A 15,625-nucleotide genomic window follows, 5' to 3' on the forward strand; every position below is an offset into this window, starting at 1 on the left:
CGGGAGAGGAGGGATCAAGATTCACGATGGACGCTCGGAAACCGGCCTCGGGTCAAATTACCTTACGGCTGGCTATTTTGAGAGAGAAAAGAAATTTTTTGAGAACATATTAACATAGATTTAACTATCATTCAATATCTTTTCGGACATAGGTACCGTTATTAGAATACAAATACATAACATAATAACTGTTTAAGTACTCGTACTTAAGCGCATAAAATTGAAGTAGATAATGGCTGTAAAATGACAACTCTACCATATATAGAACGCTTTTACTGTCTTATTTGGTAAGTGAAATGAAAGTCTGTACCTACTGTTTACAAAGTATGATTTGCGCCGACAATTAGCATAAATATCACGCTAGCTGAACATGGCGGCTATTCTTTTGCAAATTAAATCTCTTTTTAGATCCGAAATATAAGTTTTCTTTAAAGAATTGAGGGCTCACCTTCGCGCTGTGGTACAGGGCACTGTTCCTAGTCACTTTAGTTTTCGTCATGGTTCCTTTTCACTCACACAGTATACACAGTACATAAAGGCACTTGCACATAAACTTTCATAGTAGAAGATCGTAGGGTAAATAAATAAAGAAAGTTCGCGCGGCACGGAGTTGTGTTTACCGCGGCAGCTTGCGTGTGGGAGTGTTGGTTGACTTGACTTGACGTGCGCCGGCGCTCGCGACCCCAGCGCTGTGGCGGCAAGCGGCAAAGCGCGGAACTACGCGCCGCTAGGCTGTGAAAAGTTGCTACGAAGGGTTCGAGCCTTCGGCGGCCATTTTGTTTACAAAGCGCTGACGAGGGAAGCAGCGATGATGCGATGATGTGTAGTGCGTTAAAGGTACTCTGTTATTAGTATGTAACTGTATGTAGGTGTGTTAATATGATTAATGTTGATTTGTCAATAATATTAGAGAAAACCTTGACCACATGGAAATAACTTTCTTCGTATTTAGGTACCATCCGTTATTTTTCTGTTATTAAAATGAATTTCAAATAGTTTGATCGTAAATTTTACTACGAATTTTTTAAAGCATACCAAATGCCACAACCATACTCTAATAACGATGAAACCATTACTCGCATAGTCACATCCAAAAAAGTAATAATAGTACCTGCTTTTTGCTCCCCTGAGCAGGTGGGTTCGGGAAAAAAGTTCCCGAGCGGGGGAGAGATGATACGACGATCAAAAGACGGGGATATGGACGCTTTTGATGTGTTCCACCTTGCGATACGGGGGCGATATCGGCTTTTATGGGATTAGTAAATAGATTTCTATAGTTTCAGCTTTGTGTGAAACGAAAGTTAAAAAAAAATACATGATGTTAAAGTTCGAATCGCAAGCTGGCAACTTATTTTTGGAATACTTTATATTATAAGTTATAACTTCTAAATACAAAAATGAACAAAATTATACTGACTCTTACGAATAAAGTAAGCTAAAATTGGCAGCTGCTTGAAAAACAATTGTAAGGGCTAGTTTAACAATTTTAGGTATACATTATTCACGGTATACCGATAACTGTATCGTTAACCCAGCTTTAGTTATACCGAATAACTATACTGCTAGTACTCCAGATTCCTCTAGCTCCATGCTGTGGTCGTGACCCTCAGGGCAGACCGCAGGGTGCAGGCGCGGTCGCGCGCACCTCTTAGGTTTCCCTCCTCTAACCGCATCTTACGACAGAAGTGCGACACATATCCTTCACTTTATGACATGCGAAACGAGGTTTTGGCACGAAGCTGTGTTCTTGCTTGGTTAGAGCCTGTTTTGGCGCGTGCTTTACCTAATTACTAATTAGAAATGCGAATTATACTTGCGAGCGGCGGGATAAGGATTTTTATATCGTTGTTTGTTTACATGCCTTACTCGGGCAATGGTTGAAAAAAAGGACAAAGTGGATTACCGTCGCCCGCAGACCCAGGGGCGTTACAGGTGCTAAAAAACTAAGTCAAATTGGCCAGAAATAATATACTCTCAATTAAGTATGATAGAGAATTGCTCACCTAGTTTGCTCAGTTAACTCAGCTTTCCCACATTGTATATTTTCACATGCGTTTGGATACATTTTAGCTTTGCCTTTTGAGGTTAGTAATTTGAAAACGCCTCTGGCGAAACATCATATACTCGAATTTAAAGACTTTGTTCTAGTTTGATCGTAATACACTAAGTTTTAACTTTTTAAGGCGTTTTAAAATGCAGAAAGTAACACTTTCACGAGTGCATGAATAATACAAATTATTATGCAGTCATTCTTATCTAACACTTTTTGTATTTCCACCTAACGTTCGCAAAGTTTTTGCAAATAACAATATTCCTAATTTTCCATGCATATTTTCGCATCATCATCATAATCTAGTACACAATACCTTTAATCAATAAATCAGTTGTTTTCCCTGCAGGAGTATGACCCTCTAATTCACCAGAGACGAATAGAGGATTTTATATTTTTGCAAATTGGACTGTTTATCACAGAACAACAAGGAACAGCAAAACTATATTAGGCTGAGGATGACCTCTCAAATGCGTCTATTTTCGTCTATTTCCACATACCTACGTAGCCATGTCGCAACCCGCAACCTCAGATCCTACAATGGTGTGCGCTGGCACAACAATACAGCGTTCCCTCTTTTGTCTATGCGCACGTGCGCAAACTGCTTACTGCGGTATACTGTGTAATATTCTAAAGGTAACTTAATAACGGTGTACTGGCAGTTTTGACACGAGTGTATGTGTTTAATTGTCTACCATAGAAGATATTAATGATAGTAAGTTTGTCTATTTGGCGATCGCAAACGGTTCAAAATCAGTGATGTTAATTAAGTTAAAGAGGACCTTGGAATAGACCGAATAGGACTAGCAGCCTAGGGTACAAGATTATTTAGGCAAGAGGCTAGCAAAAACCACTAGGTATTTCAACGTATGTTTAATAGAATCATCATCTTTTTCTTACATTCTCTTTAGAAAGTGTTCATTGCCAAACTTATGTAAAGCATATTTTAACTCCATGATATTCAAACATAGCTAGAACATAGCTTAAGATAAAAATAGTCCAGGGCCTAGAGATTGTACCCAAACGGTAAGCAGTCCGACTGGTCCGCGGCTCTATTTTCATTCCATAGTAATTGCTACGGTCGAGGTCCAATTACGTACTGCGTCTAGTTAAGTGAGAAGTGGATATCTGTCGACGTCCAACAGTGTAATTTGGGCCTTATACGAGGGCTGCACTAAAAGTATCGGGAATGGAATATTTCCACTGTTCCAGTCATATTAAAATCTATTTAATTGCAAACTCCAGGGTTTTAAAAATCGTATACCATTTATTTATTTAAAAAAAGATTCTCGGTCGTATCACAAGGTCTTGTCAAACTTGTTTAGTCGTTGAGAAAATGGAATTGACTCGAGAAAATTCAAGAGCGATGATTTATTATGACTTTTGAAGTGGTTTAACACAAAAACAGTGTGTTGACCGGATGATTTCTGCATTTGGTAATGAAGCCCCATCCAAAACCACAATTTATCGCTGGTTTCCTGAATTTCAACGTGGACGTGTCAAGCTCAGTGATGATCCCCGTCAAGGTCGTCCAAAAACTGCAGTCACCTAAGAAAACGTTGATGCTGTGCGTAAGCTGATTGAAGAAGATCGACATGTGATATACCGCGAAATTCAGGCAACTTTAGACATTGGCATGAGTCAAATACAAATAATCTTGCATGAACAATTAGGTGTAAAAAAGTTGTTTTCCCGATGGATACCGCATTCGCTCTGTGAAGAGCAAAAAGCGGCTCGCGTTACTTGGTGCGTCAGAACTCTCGGGAGATTACATGCAGGATCCTCAAATGCTGTATACAACATCGTATCAGGTGACGAATCATGGATATACGCGTACGAACCCGAAACAAAAAACCAGTCACGAGTTTGGGTGTTCGAAAATGAATTAAAGCCAACAAAAATTGTTCGTTCACGGAGTGTTGCAAAAAAAATGGTGGCCACGTTTGTCTCCAAAACCGGCCATGTTGCGACTATTCCTCTTGGGGGACAAAGAACGGTTAATGCAGATTAGTATGCTAGCATTTGTTTGCCACAGGTCGTTTCTGAACTCCGTAAAGAGAACTGCAACCGCCGCATCATCCTCCATCACGACAATGCGAGTTCTCACACCGCGCACTGAACAAAAGAGTTTTTAGAGCAAGAAAACATAGAATTATTAGTCCATCCGCCGTACAGCCCCGACCTAAGCCCTAATGATTTCTATACTTTCCCTAAAATAAAGAATAAATTGCGTGGTCAGAGATTTTCATCACCTGAAGAAGCTGTGGAAGCCTACAAAACGGCCATTTTGGAGACCCAAACTTCCGAATGCAATGGTTGCTTCAATGATTGGTTTCGTGTATGGAAAAATGTGTCAAATTTCGCGGAGAATACTTTAAAAAGCAATAAATACATTTTTAAATAGTAATGTTGTTTCACTTCCTTGATTCCCGAAATTTTCAGTGCCGCCCTCGTATACGAAAATTGGGCCAGTTTAGATTATAACGAAGTGGGCACTGAGCCTACTATTACATTATTAGATATCTAATTTTTATGCAAGAGCAAAAAACTGACAGAGAGTTAAAAAGTGAACATAGTACTTCAAATTTTTTCTATGTTCAAATACCTTTTTTATACAGGGTGACCTGAAATAGACCCGCCATAGCTTTCCATACAATTAATACTCATATACCTTTTAAGGGCACATGTTTACAAGGAGCAAATAATTAATAAACAAGAGTCAGCTATTCTAATATAATCTATGTGTCAATTAAATCTTGTCACGACTGTAAATAATCGTTACATTTACATAATTTACGGCTCGTTCATTATCTTCGTGATGATTTGATTGTTACCAAACACCCTACGAGTGAGTCACGGCGTGAAGCCTTAAGATGATCAACATTGCTCATGAGTCAAATTCCAAGGAGCTAAGAATGCAGAAGGGACCGAGAGATGACAGGCTGTGTATGAATCCTTATGGTTATATTTTTTTATACAGATTAATAAGTTTTATACAGATTACCCAATAGGTTTTATACAGATTAATCAACCTATAATCTACTTATAATAAAGAAGCACAAATTCAGTATTGAATATCGGTCTAAATCCGAACTACTTAGTGTCTTTTTTGAATTGTATAAACGGACACAATTCATTTCCAGAAAACATGAATATATCGCTATAAAATAATTTAAAATGTAACTACTTCTGTAGATCTGATGCTCTCATCAAATTAATCTGAAACCTCATTCAAAGCTATATTTTTTTTAATAACAAGCTTAAATTTTAAGTAAAGCTTGCTACACACTTAAGAGCGTTGTAGCAAAAAGTTGGCGTTCGAATTTTAGGTTTTTATTGCTTGACGTCGCGTAGTGAGTGCGCAAACTGCATTTATCTGTACAATTTCAACGGTGCGTCGACTAAACGATCTTAATCCGTAGTTGTATCGTACCTAAGACAGTACATCATACATAATAATAAAGAAATAATGTATAATTTACTTATTTGATTTTTTCTCAGATCAGACTTTTAGAAAAATCAAGTTACGTAATTAATGTATTTTTTACACTAGTAAATCCCGCGACAAGTTTTTAATCTTTAAATTGAGTAAAGTAATATGTTGATGGGTTTGAAAGAATTTATGTTTTATTTTATTCTTTTTACAGCATCAAAAGCTTGTTTATGAAAAATATTTACTATTTAAATTTTACTTTTGACTTTTTAGTTTTTATGATGCGGGATGGAAAAATTAAAATTTATTCTGATTTTGTGACGTTTCCGCACATAAATATGGATAGGTTAAATAAATAGAATGAAATGTATGAAAACGAGCGTGCCATTTTTTAAACGTTATCTATAATATCTGTGTCCATCAAAGAGCTCGTAACTAAACATCGTAAGCGCCATTCAAATTTTATCTAAAAGTTAATAATAAATATTTAGTTTTTGTAAATCTAAACAAGTCAGGAAATCAAAGAGGTAAATACTGATTTCATTGTGATTTTATAGAATTTATTATTATAAACCACGGTCGTATTGACGCATATACGTCAGTGGGCAGTCAACTGACATAGACCCGGCGTCTACGAGTGCCAAAGCACGACTGATTTATGCCATTTGATGCACCCGATTTTATAGTATTTTCAAATTAATTTTTCATTTGAAGATTGAAGATAGATATTTTTTCTTTTTCACACAATAATAGTACTATGTTTCTTCTTAAGTATAAAGTAGTTTATGTTGCCAAATGACTTTTAGATTATGAGATGTGACCTGTTTTCTTGCAGTAATTTTCTCGAATTTTGACTATCTTAGACATGATAAAAATGCATTTTAATGAATTAAACATCAAAATTTTCTCAATACACTTTCTTCTTCAGGGTATGCTTATTCTAATGAATACATTCTATCTTCTTACTTAGAAATAAATTTGTTGTAATATTAGTTCAAAGTTGTGCCTTCGCGAGTTACCTGGAAATCGGGCTTTCGAAATTCGCTGTTTTCGTAGGCAAAAATCCAATTTGAACGAGATTTTGTCAATAGACATTCCGTAAAAATGTATAATAATTACGATGATATAAGTCAAAAGAAGCTCTAACAATAAATTATATGACTAAAATCATTTCGAAATCTGCCAAATTCTCGATTTCTGCATGAAAAATGTGACAACGCTCTTAAATAGTTTTGAAACAGTGTACAATTATGCATTCTCGTTTTTGTTAGCTGTTAACCCTTTCACAACAACTCAGAGTAATAAGCCCCTCGCTCTATTGAGTGGGTAATTAAAGCAACGTGTTAATTGCCCGGGGTGTCTACAAATTAATCGTTCTCTTTGAAAATATGTTCCTGTCTAATCATACTATTTCATAGCTCACTACACATCTACCTAGATGGATCGATAGTGAGAAAAACTCATTACGAGCGTGAAATTTGTATGAATACAGGCTCATTTTCAATACATATAGTAGTTATGTAGTAAGTTTCAAGTATCAAGTCAAATACCTGCCTTATTCTGCATTAAAAAAAACTTATGACAACTTGGGATATATTTCAAAACACAGTTGGGATTTTTAAGAATCTTATTTCACTACTGAAAAACGCATCACAACACCGATGATGCCTTCTAAAATAATATTACTCATCCAAAACTAAAAAAATGGTTTTGTAGATCATTAATTAATTTCATGCTACCCCTTTTGACTATTGTATCGTATGAACAAAAAATACTTTATTACTTTTTTGTAACATCACCTGGGTTCCATTCTACCTTACGAGTCAGCTCCTTGTTTTTTGATATGATAAATTGAAAACGTAAAGAATTTCAAAACGTCACGTACAATCAAGTTCACAATATTGTTTTAAACTCTTGTTTGTAGGGCGATAGCACATAACGCGAAACATTTTAGCAGTTTATTTACTTGTAATAACTGCGATTTTTCCAAGGTATCTAGTATGCTGTCGACTCTTCTTTATATAAAAATATGTTAGTAATATAACTTTTTCTTGGTTTTATTTATTAGGTAAAATATACATATATGATTACGGCTATTGTTATTGAATATGCATAATATAATAGCTATAAAATATACCCCACTACATAATGAATAGAGTTATATCTTAGCTAGTTATAATGGACACGTGCTAGTACATTTCTGATGGTAGTATCTACTCCACAACATCATTGGAAACCGGTTATATCTTGCGGTCTACTCAGACAATGCTCCATCACCTTCGCACCTCAAGCTTTTTTGAAGCTTATCTTAGTACAAAGCAATTTAAACCTTACTATCTTTGAATTACGGTTACATTTGTCTGGGCATACTGTCCGTTGTTGACGTAGTAGTAAGTCGTAGTAAAGCAAACGAGTTTTGTGCTAAGAGGAAGTGCTAACTTCACTCAAAAAGACTTTTACCGTTACATACACGTCCAAATATAGCAGGACTTGAACTCGTTTACTGCAAATGTGATATCATAAGTTGCGATCTAAAAGGACTAGACTATAGTCTATAGAAAAGTTATAAATACGTACACAATTGCTAATGCATTTTGTTGTATTTTGTTGTTGTAAGCAAACATTAATTACTTTTGTACTGAAAAACGAAGCATGTTAATGTTAATGTGTAAACTGAAATTGTTCATGACAATTAAGAATCTAGTGCTGAAACTTAACAAAATAAAATTAAACTTTATTTAATATTCCAAACATTCTCATTTTCTGTACTGTACATAGCTCTACACTTCGAGCAAGCGCCTACTGAATTCGTTTTACACGCTACGAGTAAATCTTTAGGCTGCGATTTTGCCGTGGTTTTCTTGCTAGGCGCAGGCGTTTCACAATCTACACTTTGATGATACAATAGAGATGTTGTTTTGTACAGACTATTTTTGATTTTAGTAACATTGTAAACGAAACAATAGGCCAAAACTTGCTTGTACTAGCGAACAGCTTACAAGAACTCCGGTAAAACGATACAAGTGGCTATTGTGACATGTTTCGCTCATCTACATGGAAACTATAAGTCAATAACGCTACCCGAGTAAGTGGCCCCATTGTTTCGGAGTTAATTATTTCTCAGATTAGTAAACTTTCCACAAACGTGTACACACGAGACTATGAAACATGCGGGTGTTACGGGGTGCAAACAACGGGGTTCCCACGACGGTACTGATTAAACAAGAGCATCTCGCAAAATGTACGCAAAAGAGAGAAATAACGAGCAAATTAATGCTCTTTCAACAACTCAAACAACGGGGAAAGATGTTACTTTCTGTAATAACTAACATCCGCATTTGCAAATGCTCCAACTTTTACTCCAAACAGATTATACGTTCCGATAACCATTTCCTAACTAGACAGTTTGGGGTCAGTAAACATTTTGATACTATCTGAGCTACATTTGACAAGTAAATCTTAATATCTATAATCGACACACAATAGTCAAATTTCGAGGCCTACACAATTGTGCCTACGTAACCATTCCGAACTTATGTTGTCCTCGACCAAATTGGTGGCACGAGCTGATAAACATATAAAGTGTTTTTGAGTCCATTTGTCAACGATTTACATAAATGATGCTCGGCCCAAGTGGACCATGGAGTTTCTCCTAATCTGACCGGTTTGGCCGTGCTTTATGGAACTTTTTCTAATTTTTTTAAACCGAACTGACCGGTGGAGGTGCCCATTTTATCTAAGAGATAAGTTCGTTTATACGGCTGGTTTGTAGAGAATGTGTTGACCAAGTTTAGCGATATTTATATCCTCCAATCTTGGCTTTATTGTCCAGCGAGGACAGGTTAACGTCCAATCTATGGCCGCCCATTTGCATTTTATAATTATAGTGCGTTTAATGATCATTTAATTTCCGTTACGTTAAAATTCATTGTTTTTGTTATTTGATTGTTAATTATTATTATTTGATAGTAAAACTTAGCCAGCTCTTATATCAAAATCTACTTAGATTAGTAGATTTTGATAGTACTTACTACCAGTACTACTATTTGAAAGATCGAAGAATAACAGACGCACAGTTTACGCTAACTGAACAGATTCCAAGGTTCTTCCGTAGCTAAACAAAATTATGTTTCGGAAGCTAATCAGTTTTTCAGAGACGAAAGTAATTACCAGGAACTTTATTTTTTAGTTTCATGCAGAGGAATACCGCAAGACGATTTCTTCTTAGTGTAATCGAGATCTCTCGACAAAAAATTAAGAAAAGGCGTTACAGCGATTAGAAAAGTGAGCGTGAAGGAATGCCCATACAAATGGGCGTCTGCGTAGATCACAATACACGCTTACGTCACTCCAACACCGTAGTTAATATACGAAATGAATTGTTATGATATCAAAGGGTATCAATGTAAAAGTCAAATTGAAATAAATAATACCGCCATATATTTTGACAATGGTACTTTGATAACTTGTAATTTTTTATATTGAATACATAGGTACGAGTACATGTTATATGCAGGTTTTCTTGCAATCTGTAAGACATATTAAAATTTATAAAACTATGCACATATAATTGTGATTTAAGAAACCGTTATAGGAAATATCTGCGATAAATAGTTACTACTTAATAACCGCAGGGCGGTTAAACTCGTATGGTTTAATTTCTCCAAGAGCGCTGTAAGGCAATAAAGATTGCACTCACTTATTATACGAGTAGTATCTAATGGATTCGAATTAACTTATTTTAAGATCTCTATATTTTCGAACATAGCACTAGGCATAAAAAATCGCAAAAAAATATCAACTTGAATATTGTTTTTACCGGTTTAGATGAATACAAGACAAGATACCAAAATTGAGAAAAAAGCCTTCATGTAGATGAAGGCATGTAGCACCAAATTAGCTTTGATAAAGTTTCTAGTTGGATAACGGCTCACTGGATAGAGTTTTTAATTATTAAGGAAACTAGACCATAGAAACGAACGTTAACGCTCTTGATATAATTTCTTTAAGGTTTTAAAATAGTACGAGTATACCTATTTACAATTACTTATTTTTCTCAAAATTACCTAAGTCCTACACAAAGGTTTTATCAAAACTAGACGAAGATGTTACTCAAATAATTACATTTTTATTCACGCGATAACATGTAGATTGTAGATATTATAACATGGTGTTTTTATGATATAATGTTATACGGGGTGCCGTGAACCGCAACACTGTGTTCTCACGGCGATCGTCTCGACGTGCGCGGGCGCCGACACGTAAGACATATCTACCCATTAGGAAACTCGGACCAAATGTGGAAAACTATACATGGGCTTAGGCTGCGAAATTGATCATGAAACGTTTCCTAGAACTACGTATAGTACTACCAATGACTCTACTAAGTTCTACTTGTATTGTTGAATAATAGGGATGTTTCCTGGGTCAAAAAGCAAGAGTTTTAATTAGTCCGTCAGTTAACTTATCAAAAAATACTCTACACGTATTTTTCACTTTTTCAAACTAATGAAAATTTAAAGAGATAAAGCGCGAAGTTCATAAGAAGAGGCCCGTGACGTCAATGCGTGCATAAAAGTGCCGCACGTTGTGACGTCGTGCGGAACTTCAACGCACCATAACTATGTAATTATTTGTTAGATTGACAAATAAAAATATATGTGTCCAATATTTTTGGATATTAAACATTACGGATTAAAAAAAATTTTTTAGGAAACTACCCTATTGTCTTTGAAGTTGATAAAATTCAGGAGATATTTGCCAAAACGAACCTATTTCTAAGTCCTATTAAAATAGTAGAGTTGTTAGGATAGTTCAAGTAGATTCAATGTTGCTTATAAAAAAAATTAATTTATATTCGGGTTTTTATTGGCGATCAAGCTGTAGGTCCTGGCTTCACTAGAGTTGCAGCGGTGGGCCGAGAGGTGGGAATAGTCCCATTCGTTCGTTCGTTTCAGCTGAAAGACGTCCACTGCTGGACAAGTCCCGTATTTCGGATAAATAAATAAAAATTAATCCGAGTAAGACTGAACTGAGGTAACCGCAGTTTGTATTACAATCACATACACAATATATTTATTAAGGCGTCGAAGCGTCTAAGGTACTTATTCCAGCTTTTTACCCCTTGCATCATATTGTTCCCATGTTTCATGACTGTTCAGTGGTCTTTTTGTATCACTTAAACTCTATTGGTAACCACATTATAGATTTGTGCAAGCGGGAAGCGAGCTGCGACCGCGGTCCCACAGCTATCTCAGGACCATAAATTGATGTGATCACTTCACTTCGCTTCAGATTCAATAGACTCTATTGGAAACAAATGAAAGTGTTATTGTTTAGAGCTGTGCGGTTTAGACATAAGAAAAGACGGAACGGTAAATTACATAAATTCTGCTTCACAAATTAAAACGCGAACAATGCCGTAATGATAATACTCTTACAACAATCGATATAACGATATCTATGACTAACAGATTTGAGAGTAGGTATGTGTATTATTGTCAAAAGCAGGATAAGATTTGACTGACAAAAATGATTTATGTATTCTTAGCTGTGAAATCATCTCAAGCGATCTTGCATTGGCAGAAAAACCCACGAGATTTGAAACTAATGATAGTGCAGGTTTCGTTACCTGCACTATCATTAGTTTCAAATTAGAGCACACATGCTCATTAGCATGGACTAACAAAGGGCCCGTTGTTACGGCTTTCCTGTCTCATCCTTCGACGGCTTCCTCATTATAGGGCGCAATCGTCAAGTATAATGTGGCCAACCTTTGGCCAAGCACTGGAGCAATTAGACACCAGCCAAGACCAAGGCCCAATGTTCGTCGCGCTCCGCTGCCGATTCCCACACGTCTTGAGTGCTAGCGCCCTCACCGATCGGGAGATTAAGCTTTTCAGTTACGCCATAGTTATTTTTTTGTTTTGCATATGGTGCTACAAATTGTTGGGGAAACCGAATGTAAAGGATTAGGTTCTAAATTATTACATGACGTACTACTTTCATGACTCACATAGCTATTATAGGAATCGGTAGTTTTAGTCCGATTATACAGCTCGTATGATCTTCAAGCGAGTTCAAGGCCACAATAAAAATTTCGAAAACGCATTTTTGTCTACGTACAACGTCACAAATGCTGTAAAAGTCAAGAGTAATCTACTTAAAATATTTAAACCTCAAGTAACGACGTAAAAGTCGAGTCAATCGAGTTACGGGCTCTCCGTTACTTTTTTGAGAATCGATTCGGACAATGGCTGTTTTTTCTCGGTTAGTCACAGGAGGTAGCGTTGGCCGAATCCTGGCCAGGAAGGATGAGTCAGCGTCGGGGTCACAGTTCAGTGCACAGTGAGCCAATTCACGTGCACACTCGCCCATTGTGCGCCAACTGACTTCATCGCGGTAAAGGAGGGTTCTCATTTACTTAAGTCGATTTGTACATAAGTTGATTCACGGCATGGTCGGTTGATAAATTGATGTTGAGTAGTGTTTACTGGGGCGATTCTTTATTCTTCAATGGCACCATCTTACTTTTAACACATCAGTGTAAAAAATTGGTTAACAAATGGCTTTATAGTTTAAGGCGATGATTGACCTGTGCAGATGTGGGCTGAAAAAATGGCACACTACATCAAACCAGTCAGCACAACCAACTCGTGTAGATGCCGCTTAAATGAAGACGTTCGGAATTGCGCCTACGGCTATAATTAATTCAAAAATTAACATCAGCAATTAGGAGGCCTCACATTGAGACGCATTGTAAGTTAATTAACAGTTGATTTCAATAAATTATTTGGGATGCTGTTGAACGAGAAACAAAATCATAATGAGCTCATAATCATAATAATAGAATTAAATAGGATCAGGAATTCAGGAATGATGAGCGAGCATAAAAAGCTTTACAACATTACTCTACCAAACCAGGAAAGCTCTCATTACAATATAGTTCGGAAACAAGGGAATTAGTTGTTACAAAAAGGATTAGGGGCAAAAAACATCCAATGAAGCGTCGAATGGCAGTGGGTCATGGAAGGCGTGGCGAGGGTTGACAGGGCACAATAATTAATTGGTGTCACCTTTTTGTGAGACGTTCAGTTCATTTAGGGATATTGATTTCAATAATGCGAGAAAAAAGTGAGACTTAAAAAGTTGGGAACTTGACGAGCTTTATCTGGAGATCGCGAGAGATGATTTATCTTTACGTTTCACATAGCTTATGTTAAAGATACGACTACGAACGTCACATACGAGTAAAGTAAAGGTATCAACTTTCACACAATTCATTAAAACACGAATGCTTGGGAGACTATTATTTCTCTACTATTCGAAGATTAGCTCTACAATAAAATACTACAAATCGTAGGAAATCCTGCATTAAATTACGTATTTATGTAATAACATCCGGACACCCACGTCGTCCAAAATTGTCATCAAATTGTATGTTTTACTGATGTTGTTTTAAATTGAAACGTAAACATGTCGTGATGTCATCATCAGAGAGCAACTATATCCACTTGATAGTGTACTTCCGATCACACGCAGTTCATGATGAAGTAATCAGTTTCTTTTATCTTACATCACATAATAATCATATATGACTGATATTATGAAATGGGATCGTATAATAAATAGCCTTCATTCACTTTTATGGAGACAAAAAAATTTAATAGAGCAAGATTTTCGTAGTTTCCATTGAAAAACTTTTTCGTGGACAGTTTTCTACATGCAGGCGGTTTATTATTGTTTCCCCGAATATATGTAATTATTACTACACTTGCGAGCAAAAGTATGGAATCACTTACATGAAGTTGTTTCCACGCGATCTTGTGTGCAAACCAATTTGTTAATAACAAAAAAAGTAGCACCATTTTAAAGATTAAACTTTTAACTTTAAATTGATACCAAATTCATTTAAATCACACCAGTATTTAAAAAGATATCCCGGCTGATGTAAAGAAGTAAGGAAAAATACATGTATCAACTGTTTGATACGTCGCGAGTTGCGGCCTATTTACCCCCCATAAAAGCAAGTGTTTTCGGATTTTTGCTTTCACACGTTGATCCATACACATCTCCGCTTCTTTTGACACTTTACCTGGGATTCTACACCTTCAGAAGCAGCACAAATCGTTGCACTATTGCAAGAAGGGCTCAGCCAGAGGGCTGTCGCACGTCAGCTCCACATAAGCCAGTCCTGGGTTTCGAAAGTTTTAAGACGCTTTCGGGAGACTAGTGGCTTTATCCCGAGACCAAGTTCTGAACATTGCCGGTGCACATCGCAGAGGGAAAACCGTTTTTTCATGTCAACTTCTCTACGAAATCTTCATTTGACTGGTGTCGACGTCCAGCAAGAGCTCAGAAATGTTCGTAGGATAGCTGTTAGCGAGTGGACAGTTCGTCTAAGATATGAGCAATAAAATTTGACTCCAAAAAGGCCTGCCACAGGCTTGAAACTGACGGCAGGTCACCGATAAGCACGCTTTCAATTTGCTCCTACACATCTCGATGGGAAGTCGAGCAAGCCACCCCCATAAGCCAATGTTTTAGCGAACCAGGACTGCACAAATCGCTCCCCAGGCCGTCTATAGACCCGACCTCTTCGACTGCTGCACTGCAAAAACAGTCTGCATTCATCGGAGAACAAAACTCGCCTCCATTACTCGCCTTCCGAGTGCGAGCTAATTGAAAGCGTGCTTGTCGGCGACCTGCCGTCAGTTTCCAGCCTGTGGCAGGCCTTTTTGGAGTCAAATTTTATTGCTCATATCTTAGACGAACTGTCCACTCGCTAACAGCTATCCTACGAACATTTCTGAGCTCTTGCTGGACGTCGACACCAGTCAAATGAAGATTTCGTAGAGAAGTTGACATGAAAAAACGGTTTTCCCTCTGCGATGTGCACCGGCAATGTTCAGAACTTGGTCTCGGGATAAAGCCACCAGTCTCCCGAAAGCGTCTGAAAACTTTTGAAACCCAGGACTGGCTTATGTGGAGCTGACGTGCGACAGCCCGCTGGCTTAGCCCTTCTTGCAATAGTGCAACGATTTGTGCTGATTCTGAAGGTGTAGAATCCCAGGTAAAGTGTCAAAAGAAGCCGAGATGTGTATGGATCAACGTGTGAACGCAAAAATCCGAAAACACGTGCT

General features: G+C 37.1%; 1 protein-coding gene across 2 annotated transcripts in view; it reads right to left on the reverse strand.

Annotated features, from left to right (window-relative positions):
* Positions 1 to 15,625, reverse strand: part of ec (ubiquitin specific peptidase echinus) — a 94,705-nt gene that overhangs the window by 48,587 nt on the left and 30,493 nt on the right. The window contains exon 1 of one of the 2 annotated variants that reach the window (XM_028317063.1): positions 449 to 660. The exons of the other annotated variant lie outside the window; for it this stretch is intronic. Coding sequence (XP_028172864.1) covers positions 449 to 499 — 51 coding nt within the window. The 5' untranslated portion in view covers positions 500 to 660. Of the gene's footprint in view, positions 1 to 448; positions 661 to 15,625 lie in introns of those variants that run through there. 2 annotated transcript variants of the gene reach the window in all.

Source organism: Ostrinia furnacalis, unplaced genomic scaffold (genome assembly GCF_004193835.3).
Source record: "Ostrinia furnacalis isolate ACB-3 unplaced genomic scaffold, ASM419383v2 OfSCF6011, whole genome shotgun sequence".
NCBI lineage: Eukaryota > Metazoa > Arthropoda > Insecta > Lepidoptera > Crambidae > Ostrinia > Ostrinia furnacalis.